Raw genomic sequence first — 25,044 nt, forward strand, 5'->3', positions numbered from 1 at the left:
GGACCACAACTCCCAACATCACCATTGGCTGGGACTGATGGGACCCATGGGCCAAAGCATCTGCTGGGCACCAGGATGGCGAAGTCTTGTTTAGTGGATACCTGCTGCCCCAAACTCTTGACATGGCTGCGTGGTCTTTCTTTTTTTAAAGGTGCCTGGGCAGCCTGGCTGTTAAGCAGACCAACCCACAGTTATATGGGCTGTTGATTACTTGCCATCAGCCGTCCAATGCTGTGCCACTTGGAAAATGTTTTTTTTCGTATCAGCCCATAAATTTGTTGATGTTGTTTTTCTTCATTTTTTAACTGTGAAATCATTTTGGGATATTTTACGGGAAGCAATTCATAAATGGAATCAAATATAGAAATGAAACAATATAGAAATAATAGAACGGCTTAAAGCACTCTCCCTGCATACATATGGAGGCTCCATTCAGATATTGGGTTGCTAACTGTGGCTGGTCTCCTCCTTTTTGGAAAGCTGCCTTAAGGTGGTGGCTGTCAACACGTCCTGTGGCAGTGAGCAAATTCCATGAGCGAATCCTAAACTATCTATGGAATTGAGCCGTAATTACAAATAGGTTACTTATACGTATATAAAAAAGATGAGGCACTGGGAGGATGTGACTCAGCAGAAGCCCAGGGTGGCCTTAACCGAAGCTGGCTGTGGAACGGAACGTGAAGATGATTGTGGAAAGTTCTCTCCCAGGGTGCCTGTGACTGGTGGCTCATTCTCTGCCATTCTGTCAAGTCCAATCCAGAGGCTTAAAGTCCACCCGGGTTGCCTCTCTGCAATTGTACCTGGCACTGAATTGCTCTTGCCCAGGTTGTGAAATCACTGGGCTTCCAGTCCCAGCGTGGTTTTTATTATTTTCGGAGGCTGGCTGAGCCCTCCAGTGGCAGAGCTCCGAAAGGATGTCCCAGGCGTGGGATCCTCACGGGAAAAACTGAAAGTGCTCGGTCTCCTGCTCTGTGCTGTTTGCTGCTTCAGGGTCTTAGTAGATAGCTGTGCGCTAGTTGATGATTAACCAAGGTATGACAATTGCAACATGCGCATGGCCCTAGAGATCCAGGTTTCTCTGCATGGGAAAAGGAGCTAGCAGGTGATTGCATGGGGGGCCTTCACAGTGCCCTGGAATTTCAGGATTCAGCAGGTACAAACCCTTTCTTCTTTCTCCTCTTACAAACTACTCCCACCTGGCCACAGCCGGGAGATGCTGATACTGGATTGTTGATTAGAGTTCTCTGATCTAATAAGGCTCCTGTGGGCTGCATGGGGCAGATCCTCCCCACTTTCCCCCTTCACAACAATCCTGCAAGGTAGGTAAGGCAGTGAAAGTGGGCCAAAGGTCCTCTGGCACTTCATGGCTGAGTGGGGATTTAAACCCAGGTCTTGCCAATTAAGTCCACAGGATGTTGCTGTGGGATGATGAGGCTGGTGAAAGTTGTAAGCTCAAAATGTCTGGAAGCCTCAGCTTGGCGACGGCTGGTGAAAACCTTTACTCTGCCTATAATAGGAACTGGCCAGGTGTCCCTACTCCTCTCCCAGAAGAGCACTGGATGGAGACAGGCAGCCCTGTCCCCAACATCTGATGATCTGAGGGGTGTCCTCTCTTTTAACTGTTTTAGCTGCATGCTGTCCATAGATCATTAGTTTGCCCAATGCTTTTTCAAAGAAGCCACTTACGCTAGGCTTGTCCATCACAACACCTTGTGGTGTGACATGCCATGTGTCAACGATATGCTGTGAACGGAAAGTGCTCAGAAGCAACTTTCATGTCTCTTGGGATGTTGCTCATAACTCCCAAATTATGAAAGCTCCTTCATCATTCAGACTTGTGGTTTTTGGTCAGATTCCAGCAGTTAAGTGAGCATAAGAAATACAGCTGTTTGTTTAACCTATCACACACTAAAGGTCTGTAATAACCAGCAATAGTCTTTTCATAGAACTATAGAATTGGAAGGGACCCTGAGGGTCATCTATTCCAACCCCCTGCAATGCAGGAATCTCAATCAAAGCATCCCTGACAGGTGGCCATGCAGACAGATGGTGCCCAGAACTGCACACAATACTCCAGGTGTGGTCTGACGGAGGCAGAATAGAATGGTACTATGACTTCCCTTACTTATAACATACAGAAATGCATTATATTAGGGGAAATTACTTGCAAAAATCTGTACATTAGTCAAAACTGCATACAAAAATCAGTTTATTGGGAAAGATTTGAACTAAAGTGCTGAATAATTTTCATGAGGATTTTTTAAAAACAAATTTGCAGATTGCTGTAAAAATGTGGAGAACTGAATGTAAAATTGGAAAAATGAGAAGCTGGGAGAAATGAAACTGAAAGATCCTTCCATCCCTTCTTGTAGGTAAGGCTCAATGACCCAATGTGGCACCTTCTCCAACTAGCAAGTCATATACCGTATTGGCCCAAATAGAAACCGCACTCGCAAATAAGCCACACCTTTAAAATTCAAGAGGAAAAAAGAAAAAAGAAAAGACCCGAATATATGCCACTCCCTTAAAATTGGGTTACAGGGTGAAAATTGCTACGAGCCAATTTAAGCCTTTGATATTGCAAGCCCGCAAAGATTACCGTACAATCGCTAAAATCGCTATGTAATTGCTACAATTCTGCAGGCACTCAAGCAAGCATATTGGCAATAAAACACTTTTTGTTCAATTTTAATGTGTGTCTGTTTCAGCAGTGATATCGTAAAAGCCAGTTTTTGTAAGGGCGTGAATTTAAGCTGCACTTTTAACTTTTCATGGTCAGAATTTGGGAGGGGGGGAGTGTGGCTTATATTTGGGCCAATATGGTACTGTAGGAACATAGGAAGGTGCTTTACAGCATCTAGACCAGAACTACATCATCTAACAGGCTGCCACTCTCCAGTGCCTCAGGCAGAGAAAGGTCTTTCACATCACCTGTTAATCCATTTTGACTGGACATGCAGGGGTTTGAATCTGGGACCTTCTGCAGGCAAAGCAGAGTGCGCTGCCACTGAGCTCCTTTCACTCTCTTAGGAACCGATGATGCTTCCTTATACCAGGTCAAACAATTTGCCCATCTAGCTCCCTGGCAGCCAGTATCTGGGGTCTCCAGCAGAGATAATTCCCATCACTGCTACCTGAGACCTTTTAACTGGGGGGTTGGATTCAGGACCGTATGCATGCAAAGCAAGAGGCAATAAGCTCCCCTCCAAACACCGGCAAAGTTTCCACGATTTCCGGTGCTCATCACAGCACACTGTATCCCCACAATCTCAGGGTGGACGGTGGCTGAGGAGAACAGAGTTCTCAGGGGGAGGGTGTGTGTTCATTCAAATAGCTGGAATTATGACGGTTTAGAATTCTGCAGCTGGGAGGAAGGGAGGGGCTTTAAAGAAGCTGATCTGGTAACGCCAATGTTCAATAAGCAATGCTTTTTAAAAATCAAGCAAGTACGACACCATAGAAATTAAGAGGGCTGGATACATTGCTTTCATATGTTGCTTTATGCCAGAGGAAGTCAATACCTCTGAATGCCCAGGATGCTGACTAGAAGCACTGTCTGATTTGCGCATCCTCAAATATCTTGGTTTTATTTTTCTAAGACTGCTTTGCACCTAACATAAGGTAAAGGGACCCCTGACCATTAGGTCCAGTCGTGTCCGACTCTGGGGTTGCAGCGCTCATCTCGCTTTATTGGCCGAGGGAGCCGGCGTACAGCTTCCGGGTCATGTGGCCAGCAGGACTAAGCCGCTTCTGGCGAACCAGAGCAGCGCATGGAAACACCGTTTACCTTCCCACCGGAGCGGTACCTATTTATCTACTTGCACTCTGACGTGCTTTCGAACTGCTAGTGGGCAGGAGCAGGGACCGAGCAACGGGAGCTCACCCCATCGCGGGGATTCGAACCGCCAACCTTTTGATCAGCAAGCCCAATAGGCTCTGTGGTTTAACCCACAGTGCCACCCGCATCCCTTTGCACCTAACATAGCACACCTTAAATGTTCAAAGCCAGCTGGCATGTTCAACCGTCCTGTAAATTAGACCGGTATTACACTCTCCACAATGAAGACTGGGTGGGACATAGGGAGTATGGTGTGACTTGAACCACAAATGCTCTGGCTACGGCACTGCTCACCCAGCACAACAGCGTGGCTGTTAGATCATTCTTCCCCTATCTGGCCAGATTTCCGTTGGCACAAGACCTACCTGATTATAAAAACAGAAGGGAGAGGTTATTACAAATAATGGCCGAGTTCCAAAGAGCTACTTTGGGCGCGCCTGAGAGTTTGAGTAGGTCAAATCGTGACAGCAGGTAGCAGCAATTGGACATGAAATCAGAGCATTTGTGTCCACTGAGAGGGATCAACGAAACAGAATGAAGAGAGGGTGGCAAGGATAGATCCTTTAAAAAATACTGTTAAAAGAAAAAAGAAAAGTCAGTGCCAATTAGACTGTCATTGCGGGTGCAGAGGGCAATAGCAGCGTCTTTTCCTAAAGTAGTAACAAGAAGGCCAACCATTACTGCAAATCTGGAGCAAGATGCCAGTAATTGGAAAGCACCAAGAGAGCCAAAGTCCATTGCCTATGCCAGAGTGGGGCTTTGTCACTAGCAGAAGAGGATGCTGGACTAAGTGGGCTTTGCTCTGACCCAGCGGGGCTCTCCGTATATTCTTAGGAAAGGGCCAATTAACCAGATGGATGCAACTCCAGGATGGAAATGGGAACTGCACAGACCTGGGTCTGCTTCGTTGGGATAATTGTTATGGCTCTCCTCATGCTTACATGGGAGTAAGCCCAACAAAAAGCAACAGGGCTTGCTTCTGAGTAGGTGTGTGGAAGGCTGTACTGGAAGAGGGACATTTTGTTCTGCCTGGTAATGTAGAGTTATCAATGTGCATAATATAGGGTGGTATTCAATGTAAGTCATACTCTAGAGTAGACTTACTGGAATTAATGGATTAACGCAGATCCATTAATTTCAGAGGGTCTACTTTGAGTAGAAATTAGTTGGGTACAATTTGTTATTCTTACCTGCATGTAATAGCAATGTCTGGCCCTGCTGAAGGGAAGGCATTTTGAGGTGCCGTTGAAGATTACATTCACACTACTGTTTGGTGCCATTTGAATTTTATGCCCTGACATGCCAATGATTTTTGGTTTGACTTTAACCAATTAATTGGTTAGCTAAATCAAGTTTTAAAAATTATCTATTGACAAAATGGCACCCCTGACTGAATTGGACTTTTTAATATAAGTTAATTCTTTTTAATGTAAGAACTCATTTAAAAACAAACAACTACGAATGGCAGGCAAAATCTTAGGAAAGGCTTTTCGTTTTCACTCCCATGAGGAAGTTTTAAAGAAAGCTCTTGTGATATATGCAGGCCCCCATCTACAAACTAATACAGTATGCTTCCACCCCTTCAAAACTAATGCTTCATTCATATTCAAATTAACTGCAGGTAGTATTGGTTGAATGAATCAAGTGAAACTCACACAAATAACCAGATCCTATGTCTGAGCTTTTCTTCTCCATACCTCAAATTGAATGCTGGTGGGCTGGGGGGGGGGGTCACAAGGATGTTGTGCAAGTAAGTAAAATGAAATGATTTGGTGACAGTACTAGCAGCAACATCACTATCACCCCAGTACCTGCCTGTTCCTTGCTACTGCCATATAGGGCGGGCCCTACTATTAGGTAGACTGAGGCAGCTGCTTAGGCAGCAGATACTGAAGAGCAGTGTATCAACCCACTCCCATTTTGCCTGAGCTCCCTAAGCTGTCCTGGTGCTCCAATTGTGGTAGAAGATGCGATCCCATTACCAACACTGAAGTAAGAGTCACCCTGGTTGGGTTCTGTATATGGAATGGTGAGAGACCACTACCTTGTCCTTCACATTATACAGCCAAATGCCTTGAAGTACCTGCATCATTGCAAGAGCTGAACATTGCCTTCTACAATCTTGCCGCTTACAATTATTCTTCTATCTCATTATTAAATAAAAAAACAGAAGAGTTTCATTTCTGTACGCATGTTTATGTAAAATAAGACCATATAACCGATTGATAATCATCTTGCCATTTTCTTTCCCCCTCCACAATTAAAATGTTGAGCTGCCTGTTTCCTCAAACATGTTGCAGGGCCCACAGCTGAGCTGCTGATGCTGGAAAACCCACAAAGGAATCTGTGGCTGGAAAGGCGGTCCTAGTGGAAGTCCCCTGCAGATGGATAGGAAGGCTGCCTTCTAACCCACCGGAATGGAGAAGGCAGCCCCCAGCGAGACCCAGCCCCTCGCGCCTCCAAAGGCCTCGAACTGTAAGGAAGGGGATGACTGCTCAGAGAACGGACTCCTGATCAAGATCACAGAACCTAAATTCCAACTGGCGGAGGGTGCAAACCAAGCCCACCCTAGCCAGGGAGAAAAGGAGGAGACAACGAGCCCTGTGTCCAATGGAATTTCAGGAGCCCAGAGCCCAAGTCCTTGCAATGCGACAGGGGGCAGCGAAGGCACCCCTCCCACACCCGCTGCTCCCATGACCACCACCCTCTGTGTGGCAGAGGGTCAGCAGCAGCTGATGGAGCTGGATGAGAGGGAGACTTGGAGCAAGAAAGTGGACTTTCTCCTCTCTGTTATTGGCTATGCAGTAGATCTAGGAAACGTATGGCGCTTCCCTTATATATGTTACCAAAACGGAGGAGGTGAGTGTCCATTGATTGATTTGATTCAATATTTGTATTCTGCTTTTCCAAACACAAATGTTGAGCTCAAAGTGGCTCACAAGAGTCAGTTACCCTGCAGCCCCCCTGCTTAATCTTGGCACAGCACCGGGGCCTTGCTCCTCTAACATACACTTGGGGGTGGAGCAGGATAGTGGTGCTGTGAACTAACATCTGCCCCCCCCCCCCAAAAAAACCTGCAGCACAAAGCAACCAAAGGCCAAGCAAGAACTGGAGGTAAGGCCGATTGCAAGCATTTATTTGCAATCCCCACGACGGGGTGAGCTCCCGTTGCTCAGTCCCTGCTTCTGCCAACCTAGCAGTTCAAAAGCACCTCAAAGTGCAAGTAGATAAATAGGTGCCGCTCCAGGCGGGAAGGTAAATGGTGTTTCTGTGCGCTGCTCTGGTTCGCCAGAAGCGGCTTAGTCATGCTGGCCACATGACCCGGAAGCTGTCTGCGGACAAACGCTGGCTCCCTCGGCCCATAGAGCAAGATGAGCGCCGCAACCCCAGAGTCAGCCACGACTGGACCTAATGGTCAGGGGTCCATTTACCCTTTTTATATGTGTGTGTGTGTGTGTGTGCTTGAGACTCAATTCTCTCATGCCACCCAGCATTCCCACTTAAAAGATGCTGGCAGGCAGGGCTGGGCAATGTCAGGTTTTTAACATCACAATGTGTCGCCAGCCAAACATTGCAACCTGGTGATATGCAGCAACAAGCTACGTTGAAGGCACAAGGTGAAACTGTCGCAACTCTCAATGCAGGAGCTGAGGGGCTTTCCTCCCAGCGCCTCGCAGGTCAGGGATGATACAGCTTGTTTGCATTGCTGAGCTGGGGGGTGGGAAGGCTCCCGCCCCCCAGCTGAGGGAGCCCTATGTCTCTCCAGCTTGCATGTGAGGCATAGGGGCTCACTCAGGTGGGGGAGCAGCGGGAACAGTTTAAAGAAGCCGAGGAAGGAATAAGTTGTATTGGCCTGGCGATACAGCTTGCTCCTCCCTCTGCAGCATAAGGGGCAGAGCACGATGGTGGCTTCATGCGGCAGTATAGCGCAGGTGAAACCGCTGCTGCTCCTGAGTCCCTCTGCTACCAGCGGCCTGATGTTGAGCATGGCACTGGTAGCAGAGGGACTCAGGAGCTGTGTTGGTTTCACCCATGATATACTGCCAGGTGAAGCCGCCATACACGGTCCTGGGCGATGTATCGGTACATTGCCCAAGCCTACCGACAGGTTACAAAAAACAACACACACTCCAAGCGGACTCTAGCATGGAAGCAATCTGTATTAACTGAGGGATTCTTAAAATCGCTCCTGGAGCTGTGGACAAAATAGGGAGCTATCCCTAAAATAGCCCCATAGAGGCTGGGCAGCATGAAATGTTGACAACCGGCTGGAGAGGAAGATAAACAGATCTAAGAAAGGAAAGAAACCGCATTGTTGCCTCGATAAAGTCATTTCCTGACTTGTTCATTCTGATAAGCTATTTTGCAATGTCCTCAAGATGGAAGGGAGAGCTGGCCACAGGCATCAATGGAGAGATCAAAGATTTTAATGTAGCTGGGATTGAACACACATACTTCCCGCCCCCAAAGCATGCACAACTGAGCATGCAACAGGACAGCAAGGATTCAGCTGGCTGACTGGTGGAAAACTGGGGTTAGGGGAAGGGGAGTAGCTGGGGTCTTGAACAGCAGTACTCCACACAGCAACATTGTTGTTGCAACACCCCCACCTAGTTCCCTCTATTTCTGGCACTCAGAGACCTTTGTGGACACAGTGCACCCCCCAGGCACAAGAGGAATCTGTCAGCATGCTTGGGGAAACACCAAGGTTTTTAGAACTAATATTCAGGAAGGAGGAGCCAAAGGAAATGCTGACTGACCTTTGCTGAGCAGCATTGGGGGTGGGAAGTCAAGGGAACTGAGTCTTCTGGGGAGGGCACAGCTGACTGGCTGGCATCTTGATCAGAAACACTCCACGCTGCAACATTTTGTTGCGTAGGCCACTTGTTACCATCCAATGCCTCTCTGAATGGTGTTTTAACGTTGGTCCCTTTGATTCAGGGGCATTCCTCATCCCGTACACAATCATGGCTATCTTTGGAGGGATCCCGCTCTTCTACATGGAGCTGGCACTGGGGCAGTATCACCGAAATGGATGCATCTCAATCTGGAGGAAGATCTGTCCCATTTTCAAAGGTAATCCTCAATTATTCTCAGAATTCTGGGTCATAGTTAAAGCTGCAGAGCACCTGGCGTGTGGAGCCAGGGGTTTTCTGGGGGAGGATTCCTGGCATATGTGGAGATCAGACGTCTTAGACATGTAATTCTGCATTGACTCTCAAAATCCACGCATAAAAAGTTCTCTACTTACTATGAGCATAGTTCCCAATAAATGCACACCATGAAAAAGACTGACAATGCCATTTTATATGCTGTTGCCTGTGCCCTCATCCATGTTTTTATGGCCTGTGCTGGAGCTCCATGGCTGCATAGGAGCCTCTGCACTCAAGAGCAAGTTACGGGAGCTCCATGTGTTGCATGGAAGCCTCTGTACTACCAACAGATCACTTAACAGGAACACCAGAGCATCCGTCTTTCTTACATTTATGCCAGCATTTTCTATCTATCCAGGAATTGGCTATGCCATCTGCATCATTGGCTTCTACATTGCCTCGTACTACAACACCATCATGGCCTGGGCCTTGTACTACCTCATCTCCTCGTTCACGAGTGAGCTGCCCTGGACCAGCTGCAAAAACCCCTGGAACACCGACAACTGCACAAACTACTTCTCCAACAAGAGCACCGCCTGGACTGCCAACTCAACCTCGCCGGCAGAAGAATTTTACACGTAAGTGCATGTAAGTGGAGAGACAGCCATGCCAGAATAAGGTGGAGCAGGGTGGGTGGGGAAGGAGCTTTTGAGGAGGGACGGATGTGTTAAACCCTGTGCTTTCTTTATATGTAGGGACTGGCTCAGGTCTCCTAGTTAGCAACTGCTTTTCATGAGCATCAGTGAGAGTTAGTGGTTCATTTTTTATGCCTGCAACAACCTCTGAAGTCCTCAGCAACATCAGCCTTGGTCATTCCCTAACTAGGTACCAGAGAACACAAGATCTGCTAGAGCTGTGAGAAACATGTCAAAACACACAAGGTTCCTAAGTGCCCAAAGCATCCATGAACAGAGGAGGGTGCATTCTGGATCTATGGATGACTCCCTGCTCTGTTCTCACCTCCTTCCAATCCGTCTCTGCTGGTGGCACGGATAATTCTGTCAAAGTTCTGCACTGAGCAAACCGCCACTCCTGATATAGAAAAGTGAAAGAACTGTCCACCCTCACAGAGAAAGCTGCCCAATGTATCTCTGCATGAGTCACTATTCTGAGTGTAGCCCCTCCCAAACAGAAAGCCTACATAGAATTGTGACTCATGCAGAAACACACAGGCCTGGTTCACATTTAACACTATGTCATTGTTTATTTATCAAACCATGAATTAAAAACAATTTGTCCTACAGATGATCAAACTATGACTTGTTTCTCCAAAGCTTCTTCTGTTTTCCAGCTACTCTTGCCTCATTAGAATGTGAAGTGTCTGGGGTGGGGTAGCCAAAAAAGCCAAGGGTGCTGTTTTCACAAGTAGCACCAAGCCATAGTTAAAATAACTCAAGTTTTAGAAGCCAACAGTAAACCATGGCTTCAAGTCACAGTTTGTTGACCGTAAACAAGCCACAGTTAAGGTACTGGGCAGGGTCTGCACACGCTTAATAAACCAAGGTTTAATGTTACATGCGATCCGCACCATAAAAAGCATGCTTCATAGTATAGTGTATAAAGGAAGCCCTTTTGGGGTATAAGAATGAAGTGGCATCTCCCGTTTTAATCAACAGGGGAAATGTGTGCCAGAATTGTCAGAAGTTAGAACCACCCCGCCAACTGATGTTAGCCAATTCCTTGAAATCAGGCTGTAATCAGGCCTGGCTCAAGACGTACATTGTTTTGATTGCCAAAGAAAGGAAATCCAAACCATTTTTGTTAAAAAACTAACTGAAGTAAATAACTGCCACTTTTTGAACAGAACTGGCATGAAATTGACATGAGGTAGCCAGCTCTAGGCTGTTCTTCCTTCTCCCCTGCTCGTACCCAGGAGCAAATCTTTAAATGAGGAGAAGCCAATGTGATTCCCTCCAGACAATATTGGGCTCCAATTCCCATCAGCAGCCAGCATGGCCAATGGTCAGGGGGATGGTGGAAGTTGCTGTCCAACAACATTGCAAGGCTACCCTGTTCCTGACCTCCCGTTTGCTTGGCTTGCCTCCAACAGTCACATTGATGGCAAGTTCCCAGTAGCAAACCCCACTCCATCCCACCCTCAGGACTCACGGACTTGAAGCAAACATCACCCGCTTGAAATGATCCCTTTGGAAAGTCTGCATCCCAAAGGATCCCCAACACGTCTGTTCCCTTTCCATTTCAGCCGCCACATTCTCCAAGTGCATAGATCCAAGGGGCTGGATGACCTGGGAGGAATCAGCTGGCAGCTCGTCCTGTGTTTGATGCTTATCTTCACCATTGTGTACTTCAGCATCTGGAAAGGAGTCAAAACATCTGGAAAGGTGAAGAGCAAGGACAACAGCCGGAGGAGCTACGCCAGGATTGTATCTGGTGGTCAGGGATGCTGAATTTGAAGACCACAGGGGGGGAGGCACATGTGGCCCACCAGGCTTCTCCATTCCTTAGTGCCTTAGGGTTCTTCCCAGACCACACCCCTTCATCAGGTAGCACCCTCACCAGCCCTGCCCTGTCCCCTTCTCAAGTGCATTTAGCTGATTTGAATGAGTTCTTGACATATGAGAATGTATCTAGCTTGCTTGGCTAGAGACTGGGGAGATGGTATGTGCTGGTGTGTTTGTAGAAACTTCTGGCTTTTGCATGGCTGGGATAGATTACTGTACACAGTAAGTGTCCCATCTGTTTTTACCTCTGGTCTGGCCCAAACATGGCATATGGCCCCTGGAAGGTTGCCCATTAAGGAAACGTGGCCCTCAAGATGAAAAAGGTTCCCTACTTCTGCCACCAAAAAGAGGGAGAACACTTTCATGTTCCTGACTGTCTTTGAGAAGCAGTTGGAATGATCTGAGAGTATTCTGAAGTTACCCAAGTTGGTGGCCTCCTGTGATCTTGGCTAGCACCCAGTGAGGATGTCTCCATCCTTCCTTCTGGCTGTGTGTTAGGAAGGCCTTTTCTATACAGAAGATTTGTCAGTGTCAGGGGTGCAGACATCACTAGCCTCACAAATATGAGGCAGCAGGCAAGGCGCCACTAGGCCAGGAAACCCCATCTGTCCCATGGGAGCAGGTCAAGAGGAAGGAAGTTCAGACTCAGGGGAGTCTGTGCCACCTCCTTGGGGTTGGAAGAGACAGGGCTTTGGCACAGGATGGGATAGTTCATGGAGCTGGCAGAAGAGACCCCCGGAACTAGGAATGGGGGTGGGGGAATTTTATAACATTTGCACATTTCCAAATTTTGCAAGGCAGTTTTCCAGTCAACTAAAATGTACAGAGATGCATATTCTACGGTAAAATGTGCATAAAGAATAGTTTAGTTAAACTAGCACACAAAAGCATGTAACATTTGCTTTGCAAAAATGTATATATTTGCTAAAAATGTATACATTAGGATAAATTTGCGCTAAAATGCTGGTGTTTTTCTTATTTGCCTGGGTCTTTGGATAGGGACATTTAGCCACTGTCGATATTAAAGCTTTCATTTTAATCATTTTAGATATGGTCTTGTTGGATTTGATGTTGCTAGGCACCGTGGGCATGTTTTGAGTTGTGGTGGAGAGTGGTAGGCTATCAGTTTAATAAATTAATATTGCTGCTACTTCAGAGCGAAGTTTTCATCCTTTGTGCTGGTGGTTTCCCGCAGACGAATCCTCAGTCTTGATTTCTTCTCCAAACAGGTTGTGTGGGTGACTGCCACATTCCCTTATGTCATACTCTTTGTCCTCTTAATACGGGGCGCTACCTTGCCTGGGGCCTGGAGAGGGGTGGTCTACTACCTGAAGCCCGAATGGGATAAGCTTTTTGCTACTGAGGTAAGCAGGGGGGGAAGGCGGGTGCAACAAATCAGATGAATGGATCGGCTACCTTAAAAGTCCTGTGGCAAATGCAGAGTAATGGATTGTTGCAGACCAGATCCAGGCACTCTTGTATCCCTGTTAATTCTCAACCTTTCAGCAGCTTTCAATACCATGGTATTTCAACCGTGGTATCCTTCTGGAGCAGCTGTCCAAGTCAGGTGGTGGGCGGCACCACTTTGCAGTGGTTCTGATTCTACTTGGTTGTTTCCAGAGGGTAATGCTTGGGGAGTGCTCTTTGGCCCTGTGTAAGTTCCAAGGTTTACCGAAGTCTGCTCTGCAGCTACTTGGAGCAAAGCTGGTAGTATGCTTGCTCCTGCTCTATGGTATAATGTTCCTGTCGAGATACAACACATACCCATTATCTGTATTTTCTGGAAACAGCTGGAAAACAGGATAAATGGAACTTGCAGAAGAAGCTTTTCTGCAGACTGTCTGCTGAGTGTATAAGGGATAAGACAGTCTCTCAAGTATCCTGTTCCTGAGCTGTATAGGGACTTATGTTAGTAGCAAATTGACAGCCAGTGCAAATCCCACAAGCAGGATGTGTTATATGCTAGCAGTAGCTTGCCCCCACAAGCCACCAGGCCCTGCTTTCTGTATAACAGATGCAAATGTCATTTCCCCCTGAATAGTTATGAAAGACTCAGATGAGGTTGGGGGAGATTTTGGCCCTCTAAGTAATAAATACAGCTACTGTTGAGATTACAGGTTCTAATATTCGCCAGCCAGCGGGCTCCCGGTTGATAGGAGAGAGTTCAATGAAGAGGAAATGAAGACACATCGTTCTCTGATAAAGCCACATCTCCAATAAGGCCCCGTTGCCTCCCCTAAAAGTAATAAAGGGTGTTAGTATTGTATTGGATGTTTCTGAAGCGAAGAGCGAGGCCAGATTGCGATCTCTGTGCTGTTGATATATGGCCACAAAGCTTTCATGTGGTGGCTCCTGGGGCAGGAACGATCTACAAAGTTGGGCAGTGCTCAGCTTTGAGTCTGGAGAATAAAAAGGAACTGGTTTGTTCTGGAGAAAGCAGGAGATAAGAAGGCTAGTCAGGAAACGGATCCTGGGGTGATGGGAGAAGGACAGCTCAGAGATGTCAACCCAGGGTGTTGCAGCTGAGTATAGCATATTCCATCCTAAGTACTGTACTACCAAGAAAGAACTGAAAATAAGTCGGCCAGTGGTGTAATGCACTTGAATAAATCTATGGGGTGAGTGAACTTGAAATATAGTGTACAGTTGTGGTCATCTCATCTCAAAAAGGATATTGAAAGAACTAGGGAAAAGTCACAGCTCAGTGGTAGAGTATCTGCTTTGAGTGCAAAGGGTCCCATATTCAATCCTCAGCATCTCCAGGTAGGACTGAAAATGTCTCATGTCGAAAACACTAGAGTGCAACTCCATCTGCTATGGACCACTGGTCTGACTCAGTACAAATGTGCAGAAAATAGCCACAAGATTATCATGGACCCGGAGCATTTTCTCTATAAAGGAAGGCTATAAGGGTTTTGGATTTTTTTTAACCAGAAAAGAAAAAACGGTAATTAAGGAGAGAATTGATGGAGGTTTGTAATACTATAGTATGATGCAGAGAAATTGGATAGAGAGGCAACTAGGAGTCACTCAATGAAATTGAGTGGCAGGAGAATCAAGACAGGCCAACACTCTACCCCAATGTAACTTCTCATACTGCATTATTAAGCTGTGGAACTAACTGTCACAAGATGCAGTGATGGCCAGTAGCTTAGATGGCCAGCTGTGGGGGAGGGCCTTAGTGGATCTACTGTGGGGAACCCATGGAGTGGCAGGCCATTGTGACTGGTGTTGCCTTGCTAGGTCTTCAACTTCAACTCCATTGCCTCTGCTACAAAGCAGTCGTCCCTGCCTGTATCTAACTGATAGCTTCCTCAGTTCCAGCAAGAGTCACCATAGTAAACTCTTAACCCTAAACTCTTGAAGCACATGGCTCAAAACACAAACTGGAAGCTGAAAGTGCTCGCTCCTTGCATGGCTTCCCAGAACAACTCTACTTTTACCGATACCCTTTTTAGTGAGCTGTGTCTGATGATTCTTTTCTTTTTAGGTGTGGATTGATGCAGCTGCTCAGATCTTCTTCTCTCTCGGCCCAGGATTTGGGGTCCTCCTAGCCTTTGCAAGCTACAACAAGTTCCATAACAACTGCTACCAGTGAGTTTTCTCAAGGTGGAAGATTACTGGGAAGTGGGGGGGGGGGCTCAAATTGCCATTGTGGAAGACTCTAACAAACATACTGATGGTTTACACATAGTTCTAATTATTTACACTCCAAATCAGACCAGCTGGAGGGTACAAGGAGAATTTGTGTATGGGGTATGTGTGTGTGTTATATCACAAGCGTGTCCTGATTCTCAGAGGGGCATGTGTGTTTCCATTACAGGGATGCTCTAGTCACCAGCACTGTGAACTGCCTGACCAGTTTTGTGTCCGGGTTCGTCATCTTCACCGTGCTCGGGTACATGGCTGAGATGAGGAACCAAGAGGTGGCGGACGTGGCCCGAGACACAGGTAAGCAACCAAGGATGGGCAGATGTGGCCAATCTCAGTTTCTCATTTTTCCAGTGTTATGTTCCATTTGCCCCATTTCTGCAGCAGTTTGCAGTATGGTTGGCTTGTTGTTTTTTAAGTGCACCTGAAAAATTCTCCTAACATAAGTTTGTTTGTAATTTTCTGTAATATGTTTATGTAAGCAATCTCCCCAAACAGATGTATTTTTACAAGTATTTTTTGTATGTTATTTCTACGAAAGCAAGATTTCTTCCTGTAACATATACTTTCGTTGGTGAACGTTTTTTTGTCTGGAGAACTGCACTGCAAAATTTGGAGAAGTGTGAATTCGAAGGATAGCTACTTTTCAGTTTGACATACTGGTTTGGGAAGTGCAATGCAGACAAAGAATTCTTCCCAATCCTTTCCTTTTATATTCTCACTCCCTTTCTTGTGATGGTGGGAAGGCTGTAGCCCACTGGGGCGCAGAACGTCTCAGGTTCAATCTGCAATGGTATCTCCAGGCAGGGCTGGGAAAGATTCCCTGCCTAAAACCTTGCAGAGCCACTACCAGCCAGTGTAGACAATACTGAGCAAGATGAACCAGTGGTCTGGCTCAGTATGTTCCTGTATTCTGATGCAAGATGTCCTGCAGAGAATCTTTTGCATCCTAAGAAACTCTGCACAGCCCCTTTTAAAACAAGAGAACACCAGGCACCACTGTGTCTCGATAGCCAGTTGAGGAAGGGCTGGAACCAGTGAGCAAGGTCCCATCCCTGGCATCTCCAGTCCCCTTCTGAATAAGTAATTTTAGGATGCAAGTGATGGGGGAAGACCCTTTTCTCCCTGAGACCCTGCTAGTCATAGTAGTGGGCTAGGTATCCGGCATAAGGCGGCTAGATTCCTGAGTTCCCATGAAACGTGTTTCAGTGTGCAACTGGGTTCATCATTAGGCAACTGGGTTCAATGGCCTCATTGAATAATTCCTTGAACACTTCTTTGGCTGACTAATTTTGACACACTGTCTAGCCACACATACAGGATGCTGGCAAACTTAACTTGAAGGCATAAGAAGACACATTCCTAAAACAGCTCAGTATGTTTAGTCAAGAGCTACTTAATTCTCAAATTACAATGTTTGGCTTTGCATGAAAAAATATTCCGGGTTCAATTCCTAGCAACTCCAGGTAGGGCTAAAAGCCTTAGTGTTGTCTAAAATCCTTCCCCAAAGGGAAAATCTCCAGATGTTGCAGGACTCCTGATTCCCATTAGCCCCAGCCAACATGGCCAATGGTCAGGAATGGTGGCAGTAATAATTCAGCAGCTTCTGGAAGGCAAATCAGAATCACAGAAGAGCTGAAAGGGACCCTTAGAGTCATCTAGTCCAGTGCAGGAATCACAGCTAAAGAATCCCTGACAGATGGTTATCCAACCTCTGTTTAAAACCCCCAATGAAAAAGAGTCCACCACCTTCAGAGAAGCCCATTCCACTGTTGTTCAGCTCTTACCACTAGAAAGTTATTCTTAATGTTTAGTTGGAATTTGAATCCATTGGTTCAAGGTCCTACCCTCCGGAGCAGCAAGAAACAAGCTTGAAACAGTTATCATATCACCTCTAGGTCTTCTCTTCTCCAAACTAAACAGATCAAACTTCCTCAACCGTTCCTCATAAGGCTTGGTATCCAGACTCTTTGTCATCCTGGTTTCCCTCCTCTACACGTGTTCCAGCTTGTCCATATCCTGTGTTACTCAAGTCAGGGAAAGCTAGCATAGGTGATACTGAGCTAGATGGACCAGTGGGGTCTAACTTGGCATATTAGTCAGCTTCAAATGAGGCAGGGAACTCTCCTTGGTTGGAAGTCTTTGAGACCAAGCTGGAAAAGCCTCTGTTTGGAATGTGAGGTCAGAGAGACTGGAACACAGGGATTGCCTTGCTGTTTCAGAATAAAGTCTGGAGTGCTATTTCTAGTTTGTTTGGCCTGGCTTCAAATCATGAAGGTTCCATTTAGTGATTATGGGTAGCATCCTCCTTGAAAAATATACAGATCTCTGGTGCCTGCCATTGGCAAGGCATGGGATACTCTCAGATCTATAAACTTTTGCCCTTCAGAGCTCTGCCAACTGGCTGCTTGAAAGGGATGTTTGAGACTGGATGAAGGATTGAAGGCCCTCAAGATGAAACGCAATACAATTCATCAAGCCAGGGGACAAAGCCGCTCCCTTCCATCCTGCTAGAGCCTGATGCCACAATGAGATAGTGCTGCACAGGATTCCCGGCTCACTTGCTGCAGCAAGCTCCTTACAGGCACCCACAGGGTCAAGAGCATTGCCCAGAGCCAATCAGCTTGGCTCTGGACAATGCTTTTGCTGGCAAAAGTATAGCCACTGGCCATGATCACACATGCCTTAGTTACATAAAGGTTGGATCACTGTAACATGCTCTAAGTGGGGCTGCCTTTGAAGTGTTTGGAAACTTCTGCTGGTCCAAACTGCGTCAGCTGAAGTCCCAACCAGAGCCAATTTATATTTTATCACATTTTTATTGTTTATTGTATTTTGATAATGTAAGCTGTCCTGGGGAATTGTTTAAGGGTGGGATATATAGCCATCTAAAATAAACAAAAATAATACAAATTTGGGGAGGATGCAGCTCTACGGCTGGTGCCAGCTGATTTGGCTCCTGGACAGCATCTGAGCTGCAGTTAGCTTTAAAGTCTGAAATGGGCTAGGCCCTAACCATAGTGTGAAGCGCTGTCTCCTTCCACACCAACCTGTCTGACCACTCATGGGTAGTAAACATGGTGCCCTACAGAACAGATGCTGTAGGGCTTCTGGGCTTCCCATTTAGGGCATCTGGTTGGCCACTGTGAGAACAGTGGGGAACCAGCATAGCTCAGCAGTAGCATATTTGCCTTACATGCAGAAGCTCCTGGTTCAACTCCCAATGGTATCTTCACATAGGCCTGGGAAAGGCTCCTTCTCTGAAACCCTGTAGAGATACTGCGCGTGAACTTGGACAATACTGACCTAGATAGACTAAAAGTCTGTCTTGGTATAAGGCAGCCTCCTTTGTTTCTAACAGGATACTGGCCTAGACAAGCCACTGGCCTAATCCAAGAAGGCTCTTCCTATGTAGTACTCCAACTCCCATCCAGAAGACAGATTAGATACCCTTGACTGGTGACCTTTGGAGCTAGAGTTGTAGCTGGTGGGAATATAGGAGAGTATGACGTCAGGGCTGTGGAACTCCCTGTCACAGGAGATCAGATTGGCTCCCTTCCTAATGAGTTTGACGTGCCAGATTAAAGCATGGTGGCGAGAAGATACCGTCACAGCTGAACTGGCTCTGAAAGGGGTGGCTGATTATTTATGCTGCTGATTATCAGCTGTTCTGATTTGTTTTTCTCTTATCTGGTATACGGCTTTTGTGTTAAATTATATTGACATTAGCCACTATGTTACAAGCTGGGAAGGGGGGGGGGATAAACTCTGGAGGAAGCAGAATAGTCATTGACTGTTATCTCATTGACTGACAGGACCCAGCCTCCTCTTCATCACCTATGCAGAGGCCATCGCAAACATGCCTGCCTCCACCTTCTTTGCCATTATATTCTTCCTGATGTTGATCACTCTGGGACTGGACAGCACAGTGAGTAATGGAGCAGTAAAAGGAAAGGTTCTGTGTGTGTTATTGCAGACTTAGTCCACACTTAGCCAAACCAAATCTGAAGAATGGAAATATTATCTTTTTGGATAACCTCAGTTGGCGTTCGTGCTGGAATGCTGACACTTGACCAGCTAGTAAGAAAACAATGTTTTCCCCACTTCCTCTGGGGCGGAATCTAGAGCCGCTTTCCTGAACTTAGTGTCCTCAGTGAAGCCATTTTGGACTAAGTCCCATTAGCCCCAACCAACAAGTTGTGTTGCCAGGGTCTTGGTCTGGTGGGAGTTTCCCCAAACATCTGGAGAGCATCAGGCTAGGGATGACTGGTCAACACCAAGGAACTGCATCCTGCCACTTGAGAGGCGGCAGGCAAAATCAGGTCGTAGCATCTGGGGTATGGGCAGAATGTGAATTGCCTGGTCTGGCCCTTAGCATCAGGCTGTGGGGTTATTCCATTAGCCTGAAAACAGGTTCAGTTCACCAAACACAAACACAGAATTGTTCGGATCCCTCTGCAAGCTCTAAGAGTTCTGGGGAAGAAGGCAGCTGCCTTTCCTTCATTGACTCCTCTGTGTGCTTTTCCCAGTTTGCAGGCCTAGAAGGGGTGATCACTGCCGTCCTGGATGAATTCCCGCACATCTGGAGCAAGCGCCGGGAGCTGTTTGTGCTGGGTTTCATTGTGACCTGCTTCTTGGGTGCCATGCCGACGCTGACCTTTGTGAGTAGCTCACCTTTCCATGGCCAGTCAAGCCATTCAGTAGGGTGAACAGTGTCTGTGTGTTTGGTGTGCAATTTGGATTCCAGACTTCCCTTTAATGCCACAGAGGATGCTGGAGTGCAGCTCTTGGACTGCAAACAATCAGACGCAATCCAAGATTGGTGCTGTTCTCTACAACCCTGCAAGTGATTTCCTTGTTAGATTTCTACCATGCCTTTCCACAGGTTCTGAATATCAGATTTCAAATGCTTTTCCATGCAGCCTTGATCAGGGCTGTTTTAAAAACTGAATGTGTTGTTTCAAAACACTGCAAATCAGCAAGAGCTGCGTTAAGTGGAAATAATGTCTGAGACATTTGGGGGTGGGGAGTGTTGAAAAGCCCTCCCAGTGCTACATAAACCAGTTTCCCAAACGGTTTGGGGTGTCTCAAATTGCATGTTGTGGCACTATAATGTCAACAGATTGGATGAGATGCTAAGTTGAACTAGAGATAGTGAAGACTCTGGCAAGGGAGGTGTTACTACCAAGCATAGATGGATCGTTTCATGAGAAACCTGTATCACACAGTTTTATCAGATATTGCTCCTTAATTTGGAATGCAAAACAGGAGTCCCAGTTCCCGCTGTAGGCACAATTCCCTTCCCCTTTTGGGAAAGTCTGACTCCCAAGGGGGAAAAGAATAGGAACACAAGGGTCTGCCCTCAGCTTTACTGTCAGTCATTGCCCCTTCAACGTTCTCACCAGGGAGGAAACAGAGAGGCATCAATCCCCTACTGGATTACCTACTGGATTGCTCACACATTCCACTCAGCCTTTTCTTATCTGCATGGTTGCTGTATTGTGTGAGGCAAAGGAAGGGAAGTTGGAGAAACTGGGTCATTTACACTGTTCAGGATTAGTCAGGTTGCACAGGTACTGAAGAGAGCATCAGATTAAAGTACATTACAGGCTTCTGCTGCCTCTCCAATGAGCTAATGAGCTCTGTACAAGCAAGTTTTGCCTTCTGGGAACTAGAAGCGATCCTGTTGTTTCCCATGATCTTTCTTTCTCTTGCTCTAGGGTGGTGCGTATGTCGTAAAGCTGCTTGAAGAATATGCCACGGGCCCAGCTGTGATAGCCGTGGTGTTCCTGGAATCCATTGCAGTGGCTTGGTTTTACGGTGAGGATAGCTGCATGCCGGTGCACTTGCTGATGCAAATGTGTATTTGAGAGAACATCCATCAGAGTTACACTTAATCACTTTTGAATGAGTTACAGATAGGTAGCCGTGTTGGTCTGCCATAGTCAAAACAAAACAAAATTCCTTCCAGTAGCACCTTAAAGACCAACTAAGTTAGTTCTTGGTATGAGCTTTCGTGTACATGCTGGAATCTGAAGAAGTGTGCATGCACACGAAAGCTCATACCAAGAACTAACTTAGTTGGTCTTTAAGGTGCTACTGGAAGGAATTTTTTTTGTTTTGACTTTTGAATGAGCGTAAGAACATAAAAAGAGCCAGCTGGATCAGGCCAAAGGCTCTTCTAGTCACGACTCCCGTTTTCACAGAAGCTTTACCCTCCCGTGGTTTCCAGCAACTGTTATTTGCTGCCCACAACCATGGAGAGAGAGAGCACAGCCAACGTGGCTAGTAGCTATGGTTAGCCTTATAGTGACTGGAGTATAATGCTTTGAATGTAAGGCAGGGTTTAGAAAGGGAAGACACATACATTTCACTGCTTTACTCCTCAAAAGGCAGCCAGTGGGGCATCTGGGCCTTGCTAGATCCATACACCAGGCCCACTGTGGTTGCCTCCAGGCTGTCAGTATTTTGCAGGAGGGACTCAAGCGCATACCAGCAATTTAGGTTTGTGTAATTCACAGAATCGTGGAATCACAGAACCGATTCTATTCCATTATAGAATTGTAGAGCTGGAAGGAATCCTGAGGGTCCTCTTGTCCAACCCCCAGCAATGCAGGAATCTCAACTAAAGCATCCATGACAGATGGCCATCCTACCCTTCCTTAAAAACCTCCAAGGAAGGAAGGCCCTGAACCTCCTGAGGGAGTCTGTTCCACGGCTGAACAGCTCTTACTGTCAGAAAGTTCTTCCTGATTTTAGCCGGAATCTTCTTTCTTGTAACTTAAAGCCATTGGTCTGAATCCTAGCCTCTGGAGCAGGAAAAAAACAAGCTTGCTCCATCTTCCATGTGACAGATATTTGAAGTGCTATATATGCCTTCCTCTCCACAACAGGAGGAGAAATGACATCACACAGCGCCTCTCTACCTATTGTATTTCTATGGTCTGAGTATTTGCCTATCAGCAATACAGCTCTGGGGACTTAGCCCCTTCTCATGCTAACTAGCAAGAATATGCATGTTAGGTTTGGCTGCTAATCTCTCACACTTATGACCATGTACATACGAGTGATGAACCACAGCTTACGTTAGTGTGGATGCACACGAGCTCTGACGTTTCACAGAACTCTTAGGACTAATGGCAGCAGGGTGCTGTGTAGCTTGACAGCCTGCATACTACTGCGTGAAAATCTAAGCTGGCGCAATCAAAGCAATCACACTTTACTTTTTTATTCTGCTGAACCTAGTTCATAGGAACACGTGAGTAACATGGGCCTCACTCTATGCTATTTTTGCAGGTGTCAGCCAGTTCTGCAGTGACGTGAAAGAGATGCTTGGATTCAGCCCTGGGTGGTTCTGGAGAATCTCCTGGGTAGCCATCAGCCCAATTTTCCTCCTGGTGAGTCCGTCTGTCCAGCCCAACATGTAATAAGAAGTTTCTCCACAGTGTGTTTGCATCATAAAAGTAAAATATTAAACACACACGGAGACCCCTCTCCTGCACAACAGCCTCTATGAACATAGCCTTACACTGAGTCACACCATTGGGCCATCTAGCTCAGTACTGCCTACACGGACTGGCAGTGGCCTTCCAGGGTTTAAGACAGAGGAAATTCCCAGCCCTACCTGGAGATGCTACTGGGGATTGAACCTGGAAGCTTTTGCATGCAAAGCAAATGCTCTACCAGAGACTTTATGGCACTTCTCTCTGACCCTACCACTAACTTGGCAAAGTAACTGCCTCTGCCACAGGTTTGCTATATGATATCTGTTCCTTCACTTTTTTGGGCAGAGCCTGCTCAAGACGTGTTGCTACTTAAAGCAGCAAATGGCACCTATGCCCCTCCACTGCCCACTTCCAAGTCAAGGTGCATGGTACCCAAAGCCAGGCAAGTTATTTTGGCACCTGAAGCATTACTATCTACAAGTGCCTTTTCCTGTCCTTGGCAGTAAAAATACCACAGTAAGTGAGATAGCTCGTAGGATAGCTCAGTCGATTGAGCAATAGACTCTTAATCTCAGGGTCATCAGTTTGTGCCCCATATTGCGTAAAAATATTCCCGCACCGCAGGGGGTTGGACTAGATGACCATTGTGGTCCCTTCTAACTCTACTTCTATGATTCAATTTATTGCCTGTTCATAGCTCAAAATTAGCTGCCCAAGGCATCCACCTCCTTCTATCTAATGGTGGGGCTGGCCCTATGGGACCGCCTCTCCTGGTATGCCCCACAGAGTACCTTAAGGTCCATATATAGCAACACCCTAGAGGTCCTGGGCCCTAAGGAAGTTAGATTAGCCTCAACCAGAGCCAGGGCCTTCTCAACACTGGCTCCAGCCTGGTGGAATGCTCTGCCTCATGAGACCAGGGCCCTGTGGGATCTGACCTCTTTCCGCAGGGCCTGCAAGACAGAGTTGTTCCACCTGGCCTTTGGCTTAGAATGAGTTTGATTCCCTACCCCTTTCTTTTTCCTTTCTCCTATGAAGAGGCTGCATCCTAATGTTTTAATGTTGTATCTTAATCTTTTAAATTGTATTTTAATCAACTTGCTATTATTATTGGTTGTTAGCCACCCTGAGCCCGGTCTCGGCTGGGGAGGGTGGGGTACAAATTATTATTATTATGCGTAGTAGTTGTGTCCTGTTCCCTATTGTTCTCTGCGCTATTGCTCTTTCGGGTCATTACACTAGTTTCAGGAAATTACATTAAAGCACTAATTGTGCAATTGTTTTAAGTAGGGTTTTTTTTAAGAGAGAGAACTAATTTCTCTGAACAAATGCATTTTTAAAAATCTAATACAAAGTGGGAATGAGAGTGAGTTGGAGGAGCATAAAAATTAACTCACACCTTCAGGAGACATCTAGATAAACTTCAACAAAAGTAGATGGCATCCTTTGCAAAAAAATAAGATTAAAATTAAAGGGCGTAAGTAGGAGCCCCTGCCCCTGCTTTGGCAGATTTATTTCTGGCACTATTAAATGAAGGCTTAATCCCATTCCTAAATTAACTCTGCCAGCCTTTTCAGTGAAGTCAGCACTCAGCATCTGGCAAGAAAGGAGAGGTTTAGCGGCAAAAATTGATGGCAAAAAGTGGCTAACAAATCTTGTGTTGTTGTAAGCCACTTCAGATGGGCATTATCCAGAAAAGAGGCATATAAATATTTCAAAATAAAATAATGCAGGGAGGCCAGCCTGATCTATACCTATTCTCCTAACCCTTGAAAAAACGCTCATTCTCCCCACCTCCGCTCTGCTTCTTTGACATACATCTCTGTTTGCAATATACTTTTTTATACATACAATCCCCAAACATTGCATATAAGCAAACAGAATGCTGGGAACAGTGGGTGAAAATGGTCACATTTGCATGCCTCTTGCGTCTTCCAGTGGGGCTTGTGCCCCTGCAGCCAGATCCAGCAGCCCTAATCAGAATCACAGTAGAATTGGAAGGGCCCCCGAGGGTCATCTAGTTCAACCCCCTACAATGCAGGAATCTCAACATGTAGTCCCCCATCCAATCTGAAACCATACCAGACCCTGCTTAGCTTTACAACTGTGCTAGCAGTTTTATTGCTGAGACCCATGGGTGACTTCTCAATGGAACTCCCAATCTGCTATCTCATGGTAGAGATGCCTCACTCTGCCAGAGCCCCATTTCCTGTGAGTTAAATGTTTGGCTTTTCTCCAGTTTATCATTTGCAGCTTCATGTCGAGTCCTCCAGAACTCCGCCTCTTTGACTATACTTATCCTTACTGGACTGTGGTGTTGGGCTACTGTATTGGGACCTCGTCCTTCATTTGCATTCCCACCTACATGGTCTATCGGTTGGCAACCACACCAGGGACACTTAAAGAGGTAGGTGACCATAAGAAGAGCCCGACTTCTGGATTGGACCAATGGTGCATCTAGTCCAGTATCCACTCCTCCATAGCTAAGGCTAAGT

General features: G+C 46.4%; 1 protein-coding gene and 1 long non-coding RNA gene across 7 annotated transcripts in view; one reads left to right on the forward strand and one right to left on the reverse strand.

The window, feature by feature from the left end:
- The window catches only part of SLC6A4 (solute carrier family 6 member 4), a 36,412-nt gene that overhangs the window by 7,842 nt on the left and 3,526 nt on the right, over window positions 1-25,044 (forward strand). For 2 of the 6 annotated variants that reach the window (XM_081890376.1, XM_081890380.1), the window contains exons 2-13: window positions 6,139-6,697; window positions 8,780-8,914; window positions 9,350-9,569; window positions 11,195-11,333; window positions 12,683-12,817; window positions 14,944-15,047; window positions 15,277-15,404; window positions 18,920-19,032; window positions 19,634-19,765; window positions 20,825-20,924; window positions 22,401-22,501; window positions 24,789-24,956. In XM_081890376.1, coding sequence (XP_081746502.1) covers window positions 6,256-6,697; window positions 8,780-8,914; window positions 9,350-9,569; window positions 11,195-11,333; window positions 12,683-12,817; window positions 14,944-15,047; window positions 15,277-15,404; window positions 18,920-19,032; window positions 19,634-19,765; window positions 20,825-20,924; window positions 22,401-22,501; window positions 24,789-24,956 — 1,917 coding nt within the window. In that variant the 5' untranslated portion in view covers window positions 6,139-6,255. Of the gene's footprint in view, window positions 1-1,040; window positions 1,154-2,278; window positions 2,373-3,346; window positions 3,402-5,711; window positions 5,868-6,138; window positions 6,698-8,779; window positions 8,915-9,349; window positions 9,570-11,194; window positions 11,334-12,682; window positions 12,818-14,943; window positions 15,048-15,276; window positions 15,405-18,919; window positions 19,033-19,633; window positions 19,766-20,824; window positions 20,925-22,400; window positions 22,502-24,788; window positions 24,957-25,044 lie in introns of those variants that run through there. The other 4 variants (XM_081890379.1, XM_081890378.1, XM_081890377.1 and 1 more) reach the window with 4 other exon arrangements.
- The window catches only part of LOC309358017, a 183,376-nt gene continuing 167,582 nt past the window's right edge, over window positions 9,251-25,044 (reverse strand). Inside the window, exon 5 of the long non-coding RNA XR_014163266.1 lies at window positions 9,251-9,266. This is a non-coding gene — a long non-coding RNA (uncharacterized lncRNA). The remainder of the gene's footprint in view (window positions 9,267-25,044) is intronic.

Source organism: Podarcis melisellensis (genome assembly GCF_964234715.1).
Source record: "Podarcis melisellensis genome assembly, chromosome: 15".
Lineage (NCBI taxonomy): Eukaryota > Metazoa > Chordata > Lepidosauria > Squamata > Lacertidae > Podarcis > Podarcis melisellensis.